The 19,313-nt window shown below is 44.5% G+C and overlaps 1 protein-coding gene across 1 annotated transcript; it reads left to right on the top strand.

The window, feature by feature from the left end:
- The first annotated feature begins 257 nt into the window (after positions 1-257).
- LOC126011354 (D-dopachrome decarboxylase-like) lies at positions 258-848 on the top strand. The gene has a single exon (XM_049775121.1). It carries the CDS (start codon positions 287-289, stop codon positions 641-643), a length of 357 nt encoding a protein of 118 aa, XP_049631078.1. The 5' UTR covers positions 258-286; the 3' UTR covers positions 644-848.
- The last annotated feature ends 18,465 nt before the right edge of the window (positions 849-19,313 follow it).

Raw genomic sequence — 19,313 nt, 5'->3', positions numbered from 1 at the left:
GTGTTTTTTGAGTACAGAGCCAGGAGCACCCACCGCCATGGCTCCAACTCCCACACCCACCCCCAAATTATTTTTTCCCAAAATCTCACTTCCACTCAGCATAGCTCTGTTGTTAGGGCCTTCTTTAACAAATAAAGTTCTCAAAGGGTGAACTAAACCTTCCTCCTTCTATTCCCCCTCACTTTGCAATATTTCTTCTCCCCAAACAGGTTTACATTAAAATGTCCCTTGTCGATTCTTGGGCTGCAGCAGCTTCGCGCCAGCTCCCTGCACACAACAACTCAAGATGCCATTTGTAGAGCTGGACACGAACTTGCCCGCCGACCGTGTGCCCACGGGCCTGGAGAAGCAGCTCTGCACGGCCACCGCCTCCATCCTGGGCAAACCCGCGGAACGGGTGAACGTGACGGTGCGGCCGGGCCTAGCTATGGCGGTGAACGGCACGTCGGACCCCTGTGCTCAGCTGCTCGTGTCCTCCATCGATGTGGTAGGCACTGCGGAGGAGAATCGCAACCACAGCGCGCGTTTCTTTGAGGTTCTCACCAAGGAACTGAATCTGGGCCAGGAATGGATAATCATTCGCTTTTATCCGGTGGAGCCTTGGCAGATTGGCAAGATGGGGACCGTGATGACTTTTTTATGATTGGCACAGAAATGATTCGAGGGCATCTGTGAGTGAGCCACCCCTTCCTGAGAGGTTTGCTGGCAGAGTAAGGATGTGGTGGATACCAGCTTCTGACACCCCTTGATGCAGACATGTCTGGGCCCCACAGTCCCCTTATTCTGGTACACATACAAAATAAAGGAGTGTTTGACTTTCAAACAAAATAAAATAAAATAAAATAAAATGTCCCTTGTCAAAATGATAAATAATTCGAGGCTGGGGGCTGGAGAGATAGCACAGCAGTAGGGTGTTTGCCTTGCATGCTGCCGACCCAGGACAGACTAGAGTTCAATCCCGGCATTTCATATGGTCCCCTGAGCCTGTCAGGAGCGATTTCTGAGTGCGGAGTCAGGAGAAACCCCTGAGCACTACTGGGTGTGACCCAAAAACCTAAAAATAATAATAATGATAATGATAATTTGAGGCTGGAGCAATTGTACAAAGAGGAGGGCATTTGCCTTACAAATGATCAACTTGGGTTAGATTCCCAGCATCCCATAGAGTTCCCTAAGCCTGCCAGGAGTAATTTCTGAGTTCAGAGCCAGGAGTAACCACTGGACACCAATGAGTGTGGCTCCAAACAAAAAATATCAAAAATTACCACCTTCCCCACATAAAATAAATAAAGAATAAGAAGAAAGAGACCGGGCCGGTGTGGTGATGCTAGAGGTAAGGTGCCTGCCTTGCCTGCGCTAGCCTAGGACGGACCGCGGTTAGATCCCATATGGTCCCCCAAGGCAGGAGCGACTTCTGAGCACATAGCCAGGAGTAACCCCTGAGCGTCAACGGGTGTGCCCCCCCCCAAAAAAAAAGAAAGGGACCTGATAGTATAGAGGGTAAGGCACTTTCCTTGCATGTTGGAATCATTGGTTTGATTCCCCCCCATAACACATAATTTTTGGGTTTCTATTTTGTTTGTTTGTTTGTTTGTTTTGTTTTTTGGGTTACACCCGGCAGCGCTCAGGGGTTACTCCTGGCTCCACTACTAATCACTCCGGGGACCGTATGGGATGCCGGGAATCGAACCAATGACCTTCTGCATGAAAGGCAAACACCTTACCTCCATGCTATCTCTCCGGCCTCATAATTTTTATACACTACTAAGACACAAAAACTTTTTTTTGTGTGATCCTTAAGACAAAAACTACTTGGGGGCCTGGAGAGATAGCACAGCAGTGTTTGCCTTGCAAGCAGCCGATCCAGGACCAAAGGTGGTTGGTTCGAATCCCGATGTCCCATATGGTCCCCCGTGCCTGCCAGGAGCTATTTCTCAGCAGATAGCCAGGAGTAACCCCTGAGCATCTCCGGGTGTGGCCCAAAAACAAAAACAAAAAACAAAACAAAACAAAACAAAACAAAAAACTACTTGGTTGGACCAGGGATGTTGGACCAGGTCAGTGGTGGATACTTGCTTTGTGTGTGTGAGATCCTGACTTTAATCACTAGCACTGTCTCTTGAGCAACACCAGAAGTCAGCACCACCAGATAACACCCGAGCAAAGAGTTCAGAATCAGGAGTAGCTACTCAGCAGCACCAGGTATGGACCAAACCTCATTCTTTATAAAGAAATTACTCCTGGCAGTAAAACAAAGCAAAGCAAAACAAAACAGTGAGATCACATAATCACTCTCTGACCAAACTTAACCCACATAACTATTAACAGTTTACACAACTTAAACCCCAACTCAGAGCTGGGAATAACCCCTAAGCACTATGCCAGGTATAGACACACCTCCCTCATCCACCCCCCAAAAAAAAACAACTTTCTCAGCTCTCTTTCTTTAGGAACTCTCACTTTTGGTTTGTTTTCTATTTCCTTACTGACTCCTTTGTTTGTTTTTTGTTTATTTGGCTTTTAAGTCATACTAGGCAGTGTTCAGGGATTACTCCTGGCTCTACGCTCAGAAATCGCTCCTGGCAGGCTCAGAGGACCACATGGGATGCCGGGATTTGAACCACCGTCCTTCTGCATGCAAGGCAAACTCCCTACCTCCATGTTATTTCTCCGGCCCCTCTTCCTCTTTTCAAAATGTTTGCTGGCTGGCTTCTACTTCTCTAATACTGATATTAGACGTGACACATGTCATGTTGAAACAATGCTAGACTTCCTTATTTTTTTCTATTTGACTTCATAAACTTTGTAAAATGAGTTGGCTCATCATCCCAACATAATTCACAGGTAGGTATTATTAAATGGAATGCAATTGTATATTACTGTTTTTTTTTTGTTTGTTTGTTTGCTTTTTTGACCACATCCTATGCTCAAGGTTTACTCTTTTTTTTTTTTTTTTTTTGTATTTTTGGGTCACACCTGGCAGTGCACAAGGTTTACTCCTGGCTCTACGCTCAGAACTCACCCCCAGCAGGCTTGGGGGACTATATGGAATGCCGGGATTCGAACCACCATCCTTCTGCATGCAAGGCAAACACCTTACCGCTGTGCTATCTCTCCTGCCCCAGGGTTTACTCTTTCTGACTCTGTGCTCAGGGATCACTCCTGGTGGTGCTCAGAGATGCCAAAGATTGAACCCAGGTTGGCTGTTGCTTATGTCATTCTCACAGAATAGTACTTTGCTGGAGCTGAATACAAGCTGCCTAGGCCATTTCTTAACCAGCTCATTATTTTAAAATTTCTGATATCTAGCCTGCTTTACTCATTTAAATCACTTGCCTGAGAAATAGAGAAATATAAGTTTGTGATCCCTAATTTTTTTTATTTTTATTTTATTATTATTAATATATTTCTTTTGGTTTTTGGGTCACACCTGGCAGTGCTCAGGGGTCACTCCTGGCTCCATGCTCAGAAATCGCTCCTGGCGGGGCTGGAGAGATAGTACAGAGGTATTTGCCTTGCAATCAGCCGACCCAGGACCTAAGGTGTTTGGTTCGAATCCCGGTGTCCCATATGGTCCCTCGTGCCTGCCAGGAGCTATTTCTGAGCAGACAGCCAGGAGTAACCCCTGAGCACCGCCGGGTGTGGCCCAAAAACCAAAGAAACAAACAAAAAAAAAGAAATCACTCCTGGCAGGCTCGAGGGACCATGTGGGATACCGGGATTCGAACCACCGACCTTCTGCATGCAAGGCAAGCGCCCTACCTCCATACTATCTTTCCGGCCGTTTCTTTCTTTTTTTTGGGGGGTGATCCCTAATTTATACATCCTCCAGGTAATCTCATCCAATTGCATTTAAATACTATAAACCTCAAATTTTTTTTATTTTGGTTTTTGGGTCACATCCAGCACTGCTCAGGGGTTCCTCCTGGCTCTACGCTCAGAAATCGCTCCTGGCAGGCTCGGGGGACCATATGGGATGCCAGGATTCAAACCACCATCCTTCTGCATGCAAGGCAAACGCCCTACCTCCATGCTATCTCTCCAGTCCCAAACCTCAAAAAATTTTTAACAGATATTGACTTTCCAATATAGATAGTGACTTTCCAACACTCAACTACAGTGCCAAACTGTAACGATCCACCCATAAGCATACAAGTTTCCCTATTTTCAAAGAAGTTAACTTATAACAAGATAAAACACACAAATTAGTGATAATAGAAAGCCAATTAATGTGAAACAATGAAAAGAGAGCAAGAAGATAGACTATTTTTATATAGGTCATGAGGGAATGCCTTTCTGAAGGTGATACTTGAACTGGGGTGAAATTATAGAAGAAAAGATTCCTCAGGGAGCAGGAACCTTAGCTGCTAATATTATGGAGATTATTTGACTTGTTTAAGAATACCAAGGCAAATGTTGCTGAAACTCAGGGAGAAATAGGGGTGGGAAGTGCATTTGAAGAGCCAGAAGACCACTATATCAAGGACTTGGTAAATTCTGAATCAGATGATGGGAAGTCACTGGAAATGTTGTTTGTTTTAACTGGAAATTTTGATCAGGGAGAGCCATTTTACCTGGATTGTGTTTTAAAAGGTTTAATTTTATTGTTTTCATTGTTTTTTATGTTTTCATTGTTTTATTGTTTATTGTGTGGAAAATTGACTTGAGGAGGGGAAATAAAAAAATATAATTGTCTAGGCTGGGGATATAACAATAGTACAGCACTTGCCTTGTATGTGTGAAGCCCTAGGTTCCATCCTCAGCACCACAAAACAAACAAGTAAGATACAAATAGAAATAATTAGCCCACTGAAAAGGCTATTACTGAAGTGTAAGTGAGAGGTGTTAGTTGAGTCTAAGGTGATATAGTGTAGACCAGTGGTCCTCAAACTATGGCCCGAGGGCCACATATTGTATTTGTATCTGTTTTGTTTCTTCATTGCAAAATAAGAATAAGAATTCGTTCATAAGTTTTGTTTTTACTATAGTCAGGCCCTCCAATGGTCTGAGGGACAGTGAACTGGCCCCCTGTTTAAAAAGTTTGAGGACCCCTGGTGTAGACTATTCTTCAAATTATTCTATGTTATTAGTTCTGTGCTTGTCGTCCCACCTGGATCTTCCAGGTGGGGGCGATTGAGTGAGAAATAAAAGAGCTTGTGGGGGAGGCTATTGAGGCTTTTTTGCCAGAGCTGATGGCTGGGTTGGATGGCTGATTGAGCTGTCGTCAGACTGTCAAGAAACTCTTTGCCAAACGTTTGGTCCCCTAACTTCTTTTTCTGAAGTGAATTATTTGTGGTGGATATGTTGTCGGGGTCTCCTCCAGGAGGAGGACGGAAGAATGAGGTTTAATCTTTCTCTCTGGGAGTTACTTTTGGACTCGCAGACCACAAGCAAGGGGTTCAACCTCCCCCCACAGTATAGGACCAGAGGCTGTGAGAAAAGGTCAAATTTGAGATTCTAGTTTCACTTAGAGATAGGAGTTAAAGAAATAATAGAAGGGCGGGAGAGATAGCACAGTGGTGTTTGCCTTGCAAGCAGCCGATCCAGGACCTAATGTGGTTGGTTCAAATCCCGGCGTCCCATAAGGTCCCCCGTGCCTGCCAGGAGCTATTTCTGAGCAGATAGCCAGGAGTAACCTCTGAGCACCACCGGGTGTGCCCCCCCCAAAAAAAAAGCAAACAAACAAAAGAAATAATAGAATTGAGCATAACTCCAATGGGTTAAACAACTGAGTCAGGAAATTGTAATTTATGAAGAACATTGTAGTTTTGGATAAGTTTTTATGTGAGATGACTACTCAATATTCAATGGAAAGAAGAGAGTGGATTTTAGGGTAGTGAGGACCATTAATTTTATTTGTAGGACCTGAAAACTTGAGTACAAATGGAGGCCCGAGACTATCTGTGACACCACTTGTAAGTTATAACCAACTGAACAACACACTGCTCCATAAAACATACTCTAGCCTTCAGCCTTATAAATACACCTTTATTTTAATTTTTATATTCTTCTCATTTTTTGTTTATTTTTAGACCACACCTAGTGGTGTTTAGGAGTTAATCCTGTCTCTGCTCAGGTAACTACATGAGATGCTGAGAGCCAAACCAACTTGGCAGCATGCAAGACAAGCATCCTATCCACTGTACTATCTCTCTGTACCTCTGCTATAACATCTTCCTAAATTAAAATTCTGGGGACCAGGGAGTACAGGGGTAAAGGGGCTTTACCAAATTGAAACTCTTGTTCTTATTAAACACTAACTTATCATCCCCCACACAGACACTTACAACCAACACTCTACTTTCAATGATTTTGACTATTTTTGGCTCTTCTGTTCTATTATGGTTTTAATTTTATGACTATGACAATTCATCTTTGCCCAGCTCCTAGAATGAGTTACTCAGAGGGCCTGCATCTACTTTCCTACTTCCGGATCTAAATATTTTATTGTACTCCCTCCCATTAGGCTTTGCATACAATTCATTTGCAAGTCTAATCACACGTGTCTCGAAGTGGGTGGTACTGATAAACTAGGAGCTGCAGACTAATCTTTTAGAGAAGATGAACAATGATGAACTTCTGTGCACAATTAATTAAGGATGAACTCTATTATCAGAAGGCACTAGCCTGACTGTGATGGGTCCCAGGAGTGGAGTGAGACATGGGGGCCATGACAGGATCTAGTTCCATAGCCAGGCCTCACTAGCTTCATGCTTCTTAGCTAGATATCTAGTCCTTTCATTTTTATTTATTTATTTTTATTTTATTTTTACTCTTTATTTTGGAGGGGGCGCCACACCATGATGATGCTCAGGGGTTACTCCTGGCTATGCGCTCAGAAATTGCTCCTGACTCAGGGACCATATGAGATGCTGGGGATCGAACCCAGGTTCGTCCTAGGTCAGCCACCTGCAAAGCAAATGCCCTACCACTGTGCTATTGCTCCAGCCCCATATTTTCACTTTTTTATCACTTTATCTTTTTTTATTACTTTATCTAAAGCAATATAGTCTACACCACATTTCACCAATGCACTTTTCCTGCCACCAATGCCCCAGTTTCCATCCACCCATCCACCTACCAACTGCCTCTGAGGCAAGGCAGGCATTTATTTTTAATTTATTTTTATAAATTACTCCTGGCTCTACCCTCAGAAACCACTCCTGACAGGCTTGGGGGACCATATCTGGAAAGCTGTGATTCGAACCACTGTCCTGCATGCAAGGCAAACGCCCTACCTCCATGCTATCTCTCTGACCCCAGGGCAGGCACATTTTATCTGTCTCTCTGTCTCTGTCTCTGTCTCTCTCTCCCCCATCCTGAAATTGCTCCTGGCAGGCTCAGGGGACCATATGAGATGACAACAATGAGAAAAAAAGAGAGAGAGAGAGATGCCAGTGATCTAACACATGTTGGTCGCATGCAAGGCAAAAGCTCTACCTGCTGCACTATTGCTCCAATCCCTCTCTCTCCTTTTTGACATTGTGCTTTGCACTATTGTTAATGAAGAGGTACCATTCATATCACTTTATTCCCTTTTCTTTTCTTTTTTTTTATTTTTTTATTTTTTTGGTTTTTCGGACCACAGCCGTTTGATGCTCACGGGTTACTCCTGGCTAAGCACTCAGAAATTGCCCTGGTCTTGGGGGGACCATATGGCACGCCGGGGGATCGAACCATGGTCCTTCCTTGGCTAGCACTTGCAAAGCAGACACCTTACCTCTAGCGCCACCTCGCCAGCCCCACTTTATTCCCTTTTCATATCAGTTCTTGTCCAGAGCTATCAGTTCCAACTATCATCATAGTAGACTCTTTTCTACCCTAACTGCAATCACCACTCTTTGTGGCAAGCTTCCTATGATGGACTGGTTCTGCTGGCCCCTATCTCTATTATCTGGATATTATTCCCATACTGTCTTTTATTTTTTTTTGGGGGGGGGAAGGGTTTACACTGGGTGACACTCAGGGGCTACTCCGGGCTATGCACTCAAAAATTGCCCCTGGCTTGGGGGACCATATGGGATGCCGGGATTGAACTGCGGTCCATCCTAAGCTAATTGGGCAAGGCAGACTCCTTACACTTGCCCCACCATTCCGGCCCTGTCTTTTATTCTTTTTTTTGGGGGGGGTGGTCACACCCAGCAGCACTCAGGATTTACTCCTGGCTCTATGCTCAGAAATCGCTCCTGGCAGCCTCAGAGGACCATTGGGATTCCGGGATTTGAACCATCATCCTTCTGCTTGCAAGGCAAACGCCTTACCTCCATGCTATCTCTCCGACCCCGGGCCCATCTTTTATTCGTATATTCCACAAAATGAGTGAGATTATTCTATGTCTATTCCTCTCTTTCTGACTCATTTCAGTCAGCATAATAATCCCCATATATATCCATCCAGCAAATTTCAAGTCTACGGCCATACCATCCTGATCATGCCTGATATCATCTAATCCTTTCTTTCAACTGGCTCAAAGTGTCCATCACTATGCTTGACTTGTTTGTTTAGTAGCAACAGTCCTTGTTTAAAAAGACACAGGTTCTTCTCTGCTGTGCAATTAGAAGGTTCAGGACCTGGGGCCGGGCGGAGGCGCTAGAGGTAAGGTGCCTGCCTTGCCTGCGCTAGCCTTGGACGGACCGCGATTCGATCCCCCAGTGTCCCATATGGTCCCCCAAGCCAGGAGCGACTTCTGAGCGCATAGCCAGGAGTAACCCCTGAGCGTCACTGGGTGTGGCCCAAAAACAAAACAAACAAAAAAAGCATGATCAGGACCTGTCGTTTTTTTTTTGTTTTTTTTTTTTTTTGCCACACCCGTTGACACTCAGGGGTTTCTCCTGGCCTCCTGGCTATGTGCTCAGAAATCGCTCCTGATTTGGGGGACCATATGGGACACCGGGGATCAGCCACGTGCAAGACAAGTGCCCTACTGCTTCCGCTACCGCTCTGGTCCCACCTGTCAGTTTTCAACAACTGTGACTAAGAAGTTAATTTGGTCTGTAAAGTGTCCATGGTATTTGAATGTCCATGGTATTTTAGGCCTTCATCTACCTGGTAGCCAGCTGAGTGCCCACTCCCATTGCAATATCTTCCAGACCAATCCCAGTGGTGCATGTTGAGGTGAAATAATGTATTCATGGGGCCAGAGCAATGGCGCAGCGGTAGGGTGTTTGCCTTGCATGCGGCTGACCCAGGATGGACCGACAACGGTTCGATATGGCGTCCCATATGGTCCCCTCAAGCCAGGAGCGATTTCTGAGCGCATAGCCAGGAGTAACTCCTGTGCGTCACCGGGTATGTCCCCCCCAAATAAATGTATTGATCTGGACTGCTTGCAGAAATGATCAGACCACAATCAGAAGTCAAAGTACCTCCTCAGTTGGGTCCTACTATACAGGTTGCATTCTCAGTTACACCATGCTTTACAGAGTTAAGGGTCAAACATAAACCAAGCTTTAATTATTAACCGGATCTTTACTTACTGATAACATATTGCAGATTTCCAACACCCGTTACCTGCTTGGCTGGCACCACCACACCTGCACAACCAGAATTGACTTTTACAGTCTCTGGCAGTCCACTGTGAAGTTATGCCAGCTCAGTGAGCCATAAAGCAGAGTCCCAGAGGTGTCTCAGAACCTCCCTTTCCCCCAAAATTATTATTGTTGTCACTTTATGCAGCAAGTGGATCATATATCTCATCTAAATATGAGCACTGATGCCTTTTCAGCAAATTCATACATGCCTTGGGGTTGGAGACTTTACATCGACCTGCTGTGCCCCATGCTCTTCCTCATGAACTAGGCTGCTACAGTAAATCAAGTCTGCTAGAATACACGTGTTCTAAAGTTTTTTTTTTTCAGCCACACCCGTTTGATGCTCAGAAATTGCCCCTGGCTTGGGGGGGGACCATATGGGATGCCGGGGAATCGAACCTCGGTCCTTCCTTGGCTAGCGCCACCTCGCCGGCCCCACATGTTCTAAAATTTTACTGAAAGACAAGTTGCTGAAAAACTGCCTCCTGTGTTCTTTCCTCTTTACACCACATCATTACAGCAATGGGTTAAGTTTACTTCTGTCAAACATTATCAGTCATTTTGCAGACACACAGTAAGAAAAATATAGATTTCTTTTATATATAACTTTAGTTGAACTTAAATGGCTTCTCTGGGGCTCAAGGGTAAAAGGTCTGAGTAGGATGGATCTTCCTAGGAATATCTCTTCTCATCATAGTCCCCCAAACTACAGGCTTCAGGGCAGTTTGTTTTAGCTTTTCCTGGCTTTATAATTCCTAGTTTGTTGCTTATTTTGTTTTGTTTTGTTTTTGTTTTTGGGATATACCCAGTGACTCTAAGAGGTTACTCCTAGCTCTGCACTCAGAAGTCACTCCTGGCAGGCTAAGGGGACTAGATAGGATGCTGAGAATTGAACCCGGATCTGTCCCTGGTTGACTGTGTGCAAGGCAAATGGCCTACCCCTGTGCTATCACTCCAGCCCCTTATTTTTTCCTTTTGGTCAGAGCCATTTCTATGACTATCTTATTTACCAGTTATTTTTCTTTTTTTTTGTTTTTGTTTTTGTTTTTGGGCCACACCCGGCGTTGCTCAGGGGTGACTCCTGGCTATCCGCTCAGAAATAGCTCCTGGCAGGGACACCGGGATTTGAACCAACCACCTTTGGTCCTGGATCGGCTGCTTGCAAGGCAAACGCTGCTGTGCTATCTCTCCGGGCCCACCAGTTATTTTTCTTATCAGCCTATAGACCTCCCATGTCGAAACCAGGGTAGTATGGTGTAATGTCCATCCAAGACCCTTGGCAGGATCCACCTTTTGGGATATTAAAATTAAAGCCAATCTTAGGGCTGCTGGAGCTGTGGCGCAAGCAGTTGGGTGTTTGCCTTGCATGCAGCTAACCTAGGTCAGACCTCGCTTCAATCCCCCTGCCATCCCATATGGTCCCCTAAGCCATTTTGAGCAATTTCTGAGCACATAGCCAGGAGTAACCCCTGAACATCACCAGGTGTGACCCCCCCAAAAAAAAGCAAAAAAAAAAAAGTTATTGTGATGAATGCCCATGTCCTTTTACCAGGATCCACCTGTAACGCTAGCATCATTAGAAAGGCAAACATTGTCTGTCTTTCTGTGTCTATGCAAACAAGACAAGCAAATAACATGAAAAAGGCATAAAAGAGAGAAAAGCAAATATTTCACTGGCAGGTACAGTTTGGTTAATGATCTCTTTGTCTCTCCAAGATTTCCCAACCTGAAATTCCCAGTATTGTCACTGGGCCACATGTAAGATTCAAAGGAGACACACAATGTATATTGGGAATCTTTTTGTTGTTGTTGTTGTTTTGGGTCACATCCGGCACACCCACTTCCATGCTATATCTCTGGCACAGCATATTGGGAATCTTAAAATCAACACAATTGATTAGTAATACCCCTAATCACATCTATGCAGATCAACACCATTGTCAATTTTGCAGTCTCCCCTGAATTGTGGGGAATTAATCTGCAAATAAGTTCACAGATAACAAAAAGCTTCTTTTATACACAGACTAACTGGCTTCAGGATGAACAGGTATGTCATTTTAACTGAATATGAAGCAAGTCCTCTGAGCCTCCTGACACTTTCCTCTAGGGTTCCTCTGTCATCTTAGCACATATGTGGTAAATCTAGGACATTTGACCTCTTTTTGCTTTTGTTTTTATTTTCTGGCTTTTTTATTTGTTAGTTTTGGTTTTTAGGCCACACCTGGCAGCACTCAGGAGTTACTCCTGGCTCTGAGCTCAGAAATCACTCCTGGCTTGGGGGACAATATGGGATGCCAGGGATCGAATCCAGGTCTTAAACTCTTGGGTCCAGATTAACAGGGTTTTCCTCCCTAGATTTTCCCAATCAAATTACTACAAGGTGAATAATGTTCATTTCTGCACTGACCAGGCACAAGACCTAGACAGGTGGGTAGCCCTCTCCGCCTCATTTCTTGAGCAACAGGATGCTACAAAATAAGGCACCAATATTCTAGTCTTGAGAAAGTTCTCTCTAGATACCCTTATTTCTAGCTGAGTCTCATGGGACATTGGGTACTGTCACTGGCTCACAGGTCTGACTCCTGGCCTGAGTTCAATCTCCAGAGGAATATGAGTGGGTGGTAGGAGTAATAGGTTTGACTATATTTCCCTCAGCCCAAGCTTCAGGGAGTTTGTTTTGGAATTTGCCTGAGTTTTATTGCCCCCAGGGCATTGTGATTATTGTGTTGGGGAGGGACAAATGTCAGGGTGGAAATTTATGAGAGCTTCTAAATTCCCTAGGATGTCTCAGAGCAGTAGCAATGTTGCATAGTCAGGGAAGTAGATAAACTTGTCTTTCATTTGCTATCCTAGCATTTGCTGAGATGATGGGTTTTTGGGAGCCCAGCAAAGGCCTTCATTGGGCTCTACCTCATATTTCAGCCCTCCTCTTAGGGACCCATTCCTCTCCTGGAGGATTGCCAGATGGTCCAGCCTTCAGGTGTGTGAAAGTCTGACACTATTCATCCAATCTGTGGTGGCATGGTCAGCAGGTGATCATTTATGAGTCTCTGTAAGGGGATCTTATCCAGATGCTGGTACTGTCTTTCAGACTGCCCTGGTGGTTCTGATGTCAGTTGTCCCATCTGGTGGCTATCCAACATTAAATGTCAGTCACTCAAGTTTACAAAAGATTCCTAACTTTCCTTGAGTCTTAATCCTTATTGAAACCTTCTGAAAGCTCTTTTAACATAACAACCAGTACATTTTTTTTACATAGCATCTAGAATTTTCAGAAAGTTCTTTAACATAACATCTAAGAGGTTTTACCCATTTCTCAGTTTTTCCCAAGTAGCAGTGTCAGAAATCACTCCTGGGGACCAGAGAGAGAGCACAGAGGTAGGGTGTTTGCCTTGTATGCGGCCAACCCAGGATGTACCCAGGTTCAATTCCCAGCATTCTATATGGTCCCCCTAGCCACCACGAGCAATTTTTGAGTACAGAGCCAGGAGTAACCCCTGAGTGCTGCTGGATGTGACCCAACAAAACAAAGCAAGCAAACAAACAAGCAAAAACCCAAGAACAACCAGTGTTGGTATAGACGTGGGAAGAAAGGGAGTCTTACTCACTCACTGCTGGTGGTAATGTGGACTGGTCCAATCTTTTTGGAAAACAAAATTCATATCCTCAAAAAACTAGAAATTGAGCTTTCATCTGATCTAAAAATACCACTTCTAAGGATATACCCTATGAACTCAAAAACACAATACAAAAAAAATCCCTCTGCATTCCTATGTTAACTGAAGAATTACTATGTTCATTCCCCAGAACAGATGAATGGATAAAGAAACAGTGGCGGGGCCGGGCGGTGGCGCTGGAGGTAAGGTGCCTGCCTTGCCTGCGCTAGCCTAGGACGGACCGCGGTTCGATCCCCCGGCGTCCCATATGGTCCCCCAAGAAGCCAGGAGCAACTTCTGAGCGCATAGCCAGGAGTAACCCCTGAGCGTCACAGGGTGTGGCCCAAAAACCAAAAAAAAAAAAAAAAAAAAAAAAGAAACAGTGGCACAACTATATAGCTGTTAGAAAAAAGTGAAGTCATGAAATTTGATTATACATGGATGAATAATGGGAATATTATGCTGAGCAAAATGAGTTAGGAAAAGAGGGATAGACATAGAATGATCACACTCACTTATGGGATATAAAAAAATTAAGATAGTATGGTAATGCTATTCAGAGACAATAGAGATGAGGGTCAGGAGAACCAGTCCATGCTAGGAAGCTTGTCACAAATAGCAGGGTAGTGCAGTCAGGGCAGAGAAGGGACCACTACGACAATGGTAGCTGGAAAGGATTACTCTGAACAAGAATTGGGTGCTGAAAGAAGATTAAATGATATGCATGATACCACTTTTGTAACAATATTGCATACCACAGTATCTAAAAGGAAAAAAAGAAAGGAAGAGAGAGACAGAGAAAGAAGAAAAATGTCTGCCCCAGAGGCAGGGTGAGAGGGAAACTGGGGACATTGGTGGCAGGTACTAGTGAAGGGTGTTGTACACTGTATGACTGAAACTCAATCATGAACAGCTTCTTTTGGAGGAGGATTTTTGGATCACATCTGACTGTGCTCAGGGATTACTCCTGGCTTTGCACTCAGAAATTGTTCCTGTCAGGCTTCGGGACCCTATGGGATGCTGGGAATAAAGCCGGGGGTCCATTTGGGGTTGTCTGTGTGCAAGGCAAATGCCCTACCACTGTGCTATCCCTTCGGTCCCCCATGGACAACTTCGAAACTGTTAAAAATAAAACCATTTGGGTCGGGCGGTGGCGCTAAAGGTAAGGTGTCTGCCTTGCCAGCACTAGCCTAGGAGGGACCGCGGTTCGATCCCCCGGTGTCCCATATGGTCCCCCAATCCAGGAGCGACTTCTGAGCGCATAGCCAGGAGTAACCCCTGAGCGTCAAATGGGTGTGGCCCAAAAACCAAAAAATAAAAAAAAATAAAAAAAATAAAACCATTTGTGAGCCGGAGAAATATTATGGAGGTAGGGTGTTTGTCTTGCATGCAGAAGAATGGTGGTTCGAATCCTGGCATCCCATATGGTCCCCCGTGCCTGCCAAGAGTGATTTCTGCACATAGAGCCAGGTGTAACTCCTGAAAGCTGCTGGGTGTGAACCAAAAACCAAACCAAACCAAAACAATTGTATAATAAACAACCTTTTAACCATGATGTTTAGGGGCCGGGCGGTGGCGCTAAAGGTAAGGTGCCTGCCTTGCCTGCGCTAGCCTTGGACGGACCGAGGTTCGATCCCCCGGTGTCCCATATGGTCCCCCAAGCCAGGAGCAACTTCTGAGCACATAGCCAGGAGTAACCCCTGAGCGTTACTGGGTGTGGCCCAACCCCCCCCCCAAAAACAAACAAACAAAAAACATGATGTTTAAAGTAATTAATTAAAAAAAAGAGTGTTCATTCATGGAACCAGAGTCTATTTCTGTCTCTGTCTCTCTCTCTGTCTCACTCTCTCTCTGTCTCTGTCTCTGTCTCTCTCTCTCTCTCTCTCTCTCTCTCACACACACACACACACACACACACACACACACACCACCACCACCACCACCACCACCACCACCACCACACATCAGAGATTAGACTTCCACTCCCAGTTACACAGTCTCCTGGGGGGAAATAACTGACACTGAGTTTAAGCAATAGATTCCTATGACAAAAGATCTTTCTTCAAGATCATGAAAAATAAGATCAAGGAGACCTGAGGGATATTCAGGCCCTCCTCTTGTCCATCCTATGGGTTCTATTCTATGATGAGATATTGGGGCATCCCTACTTTATGCAGAAGTCCAGGCTTTAAGCTGGTCCATCTGTATCTGTAAGTTTGGGCTACAAGATCAGTATCGGGACAGTGTGGAGTCACCTCCTCAGTACCTCCTCATGTGCCTGTCTGTCGTCTTTGCCATCCTATATATCTCCAAACCGGTGGCAGAAGGGCTTGGTCAGTTTCCTGGCCAGGGAACAAAAACTGTTACAAAAATCTGACAGAGAATCAGATGCAGGCACTTGGGAGTTTAGAGGAAGAATCATTTTATTTTTGCATAGGGGTGGACTCGACTTGGCTAATGCCCAAATGGGTCGAGTTCTGAAATCAGTTCATATAATGTTTATAAAGGCTAGATACAGAATAACAGATTCTTTGGAAGCAATTTTTTCATCTAGCACACACAATGACTGCGAATCTACACAATACTTGGTAAATCAATGATTAATACATTTTTTTAAGTTCTATATAGACATTTACTAATTTTTTCTGTTCAGTTTCTGCTCAAGCAACTCAGTTGGTCTGAGTACTCTGCTCTGCTCTATATGATTTATAGTTCATTTGTCCAGCTTCTAGGATGGGGTCACTCAGAAGTCCTGCCTTTGCTTTCCCATTTCTGTTTCTAAACTTTCCCACAAAAATCCAGAATTTGTCTCTTTGTCACTCACTTTTCTTTTCTTTTTTTTTCTATTTTTTGTTTGTTTGTTTGTTTTTGGACCACACCTGGTGACGCTCAGGGGTTACTCCTGGCTACGTGCTCAGAAATCGCTCCTGACTTGGACTATATGGAACGCTGAGGGATTGAACCATGGTCCATCCTAGATTAGCATGTGCAAGGCAGATTGCCTTACACCCTTTGGCACCGCTCCGACCCTTCCTTTTATTTTTAAAATAAAATAGTTTATTTATTTTATATTTAAACAGTTGCTCATAATACAACTTAATGTTCCAAACCGATCCCCTACCAGTGTGACCATCCCTCCACCAATGTCTCTAGTTTTGAAGTAAAATAGTTTTATTTCGAGAAGAGTGAGGAGAGAGATAGGGGAGAAGGGGAGGAAGAAGAGAGAAAGGAGAGGAGAGAAGCGAGAGAGGAGTGAGAGAGAAGAGAGGGAGAGAAGAGAGAGAGAACTTGTACTTCTACAAAGAAGAAAAAGTCTGAATTTTCCTTTTAAAGGCTGAATATTATTCCATTGTAAGTAGATGTCGCCTCTTGTTAATCCATTCATTGGGAAATGGGCACTTGGGATGGTGGTTCTCTATCTGTGGACTTTTTTTTTTTTGGTTTTGGGGCCACACCTAGTGATGCTCAGGGGTTACTCCTGGTTCTGCACTCACAAATTGCTCTTGGCCGGCGAGGTGGCACTAGAGGTAAGGTGTCTGCCTTGCAAGCGCTAGCCAAGGAAGGACCATGGTTCGATCCCCCAGCGTCCCATATGGTCTTCCCAAGCCAGGGGCAATTTCTGAGCCCTTAGCCAGGAGTAACCCCTGAGCATCAAACGGGTGTGACCCGAAAAACCAAAAAAAAAAAAAAAAAAAAAGATATTGCTCCTGGCTTGGAGAACCATTTGGGACACCGAGGGATCAAACTCTGGTCCATCCTAGGTCAGTCACGTGCAAGGCAAATTGCCTTGCCTCCATATATTTTTAGGGGAAATTCAGCCCACCAGATGTATCCTTAGATTTTCCTGGTGGGGTAAACCGAAATATCCCCCATGGGATTCCTCAAAAGGCCCGCTGTGGACACCTTTTTCCCCTGCGTGGATGGTTGAGGAATTTCATTAGAGATGCTTGGCATTGCCTTTTTAGTTATTTGACTATCTCTCCTTTATAAATCTTAATGGAAAAATGTGGTCTCTATTAAATAATTGGCTAAAGAAATTCCAGCACCAAAGATTACAATAAAACCCCTTTTTGGACCTTATAAGTTTTTTCTTTCTTGCAGCTGAAGTTCTGGGGCAAATTGAAGTTAAATTGATAAAAACTGTTTGTTTCGTTACAATAATTAATATCTTTAACACCTGTGACTGGCTTACCCTTATAAACACCTTTGTCTCGAGAATAAAGTCGTCAGCACTCTTGCTAGTAGATGCGTTGACCCCACATACTCTGTGTGTGTGGTTATTATTATTTCAATATTATCCTGTTCATCCGCCCGTGCTCCCACTTTTCTTCTAGTAAGGACTTCACCCCCACTAGAGCTGCTGAGACGCAGGACGCCTGCAGCAGCAAATGCCCTACCACTTCTCCACTGATCGGGCCTCTCATCTGTGAAATATTAAAAACAAAACAACAACCCCATACAAGAGAATACCGAAAGACAATAGAAACATTAGGTAGGAAGTACAGTTAAGACAGAGAAGAGGGGCCAGAGTGATAGCACAGCAGTGGGGCATTTGCCTGGCACGAGGCCAACACCGGATGAACCCGGGTTCGACCCCAACATCTCATATAGTTCCCCAAACCTGCCAGGAGTAATTTCTGAGCACAGAGCCAGGAGTAACCCCTGAGCACCCCTGGGGTGTGACTCCCCCCCCCCCAAAAAAAAGACAAAGAAGAGACAAATGATGATAATAGTTGAAAATGATCACTTGAGACAAGAACTGGGAGTTGAAAAGAGGCAAAGTGATTTGATATATATGGTACCCTTTCATTAAGAGTATTGCAAGGGGCCGGAGAGATAGCATGAAGATAAGGTGTTTGCCTTTCACGCAGAAGGACGGTGGTTCGAATCCGGCATCCCATATGATCCCCTGTGCTTGCCAGGGGTGATTTCTGAGCATAGAGCCAGGAATAACCCTGAGCGCTGCCAGGTGTGACCCAAAAACAAACAAACAAACAAAAAAAAAGTATTGCAAAAACACAGTACCTAAAAGGAAAAGAGAAAGAGAAGGTGGAGGGATGAAAAGTGTCTGCTATAGAGGCAGGTTAAGTGTGGGAGTGGGGATTGGGAGGATAATCGGACTGGGTGTGGCCCAAAAGCAAGCAAACAAACATACAAAGAAAAAAAAAAAAAAAGGGCCCGGAGAGATAGCACAGCGGCGTTTGCCTTGCAAGCAGCCGATCCAGGACCAAAAGTGGTTGGTTCGAATCCCAGTGTCCCATATGGTCCCCCCGTGCCTGCCAGGAGCTATTTCTGAGCAGAGAGCCAGGAGTAACCCCTGAGCACCGCTGTGTGTGACCCAAATACTAAAAAAAAAAAAAAAAAAAAGAGGCCAAAAGAGTGGGACATAAATTAGAAGATGATTTGGTGAAGTCAATGAAAGATACTTTTTAGTCCTAAGAGGGGACTTAAATGGTTCTGTATCCCTAGTCTTGCCTTCCCCAAAATGCCACAATTGATTATCCAAGTCTATCTCTATGTGAAATCTCTATTTGGATGTCTCAACTTCACCTGTCCCAAACAGAATTCTGAACTCTTCCTTTGTCTTTCCCCAAGCTCCTCTTCCCTAGTCTTCACTTTTTCTAAGAGTTATTGCTAATCACAACTAAAAGCCTTGTGGCCATTCCAGGTTCTTTTCTTTCCATCACTTCTCTCAACGAACTTATAAGTCTACAATCTTACTTCCAAAATACATCCTTGGTCTCTTCACTTTCATCATGTGCATTGCTCAATAGCTTCTCTGTTTTCATTCATCTCTCCCATTAAAGGCAACAGTAGTGTAGATCAGATGATGTCATATCACTTAATGCTTCCCTAGGGTTATCTGTCACATTTTCTACCCTTGCTGTGCTGTGTGCCTTGGACTACAAGGTCCTGTCTATTCAGGTATAACGTTAACGCCCTACCACTGTGCTATCACTCCCGTCCCATTTTCTCCTTTTCTAACCTCATCTCAGTCACTTTTCTCTCCTGGATCCTATCAAAGTTACACTTTCTTTTTTTTGGGGGGGGAGGGGTTTGGGCCACACCCAGCGGTGCTCAGGGGTTACTCCTGGCTGGCTACTCAGAAATGGCTCCTGGCAGGCAC

The sequence above is a fragment of the Suncus etruscus genome, chromosome 6, assembly GCF_024139225.1.
Source record: "Suncus etruscus isolate mSunEtr1 chromosome 6, mSunEtr1.pri.cur, whole genome shotgun sequence".
NCBI lineage: Eukaryota > Metazoa > Chordata > Mammalia > Eulipotyphla > Soricidae > Suncus > Suncus etruscus.
The sequence above is the reverse complement of the archived record's forward strand: the minus strand, read 5'-3'. Positions and strand labels throughout refer to the sequence as shown.

Coding starts and splice junctions, on each gene's coding strand:
- LOC126011354 (XM_049775121.1), top strand. CDS start 287: ATGCCATTTGTAGAGCTGGACACGAACTTGCCCGCCGACCGTGTGCCC.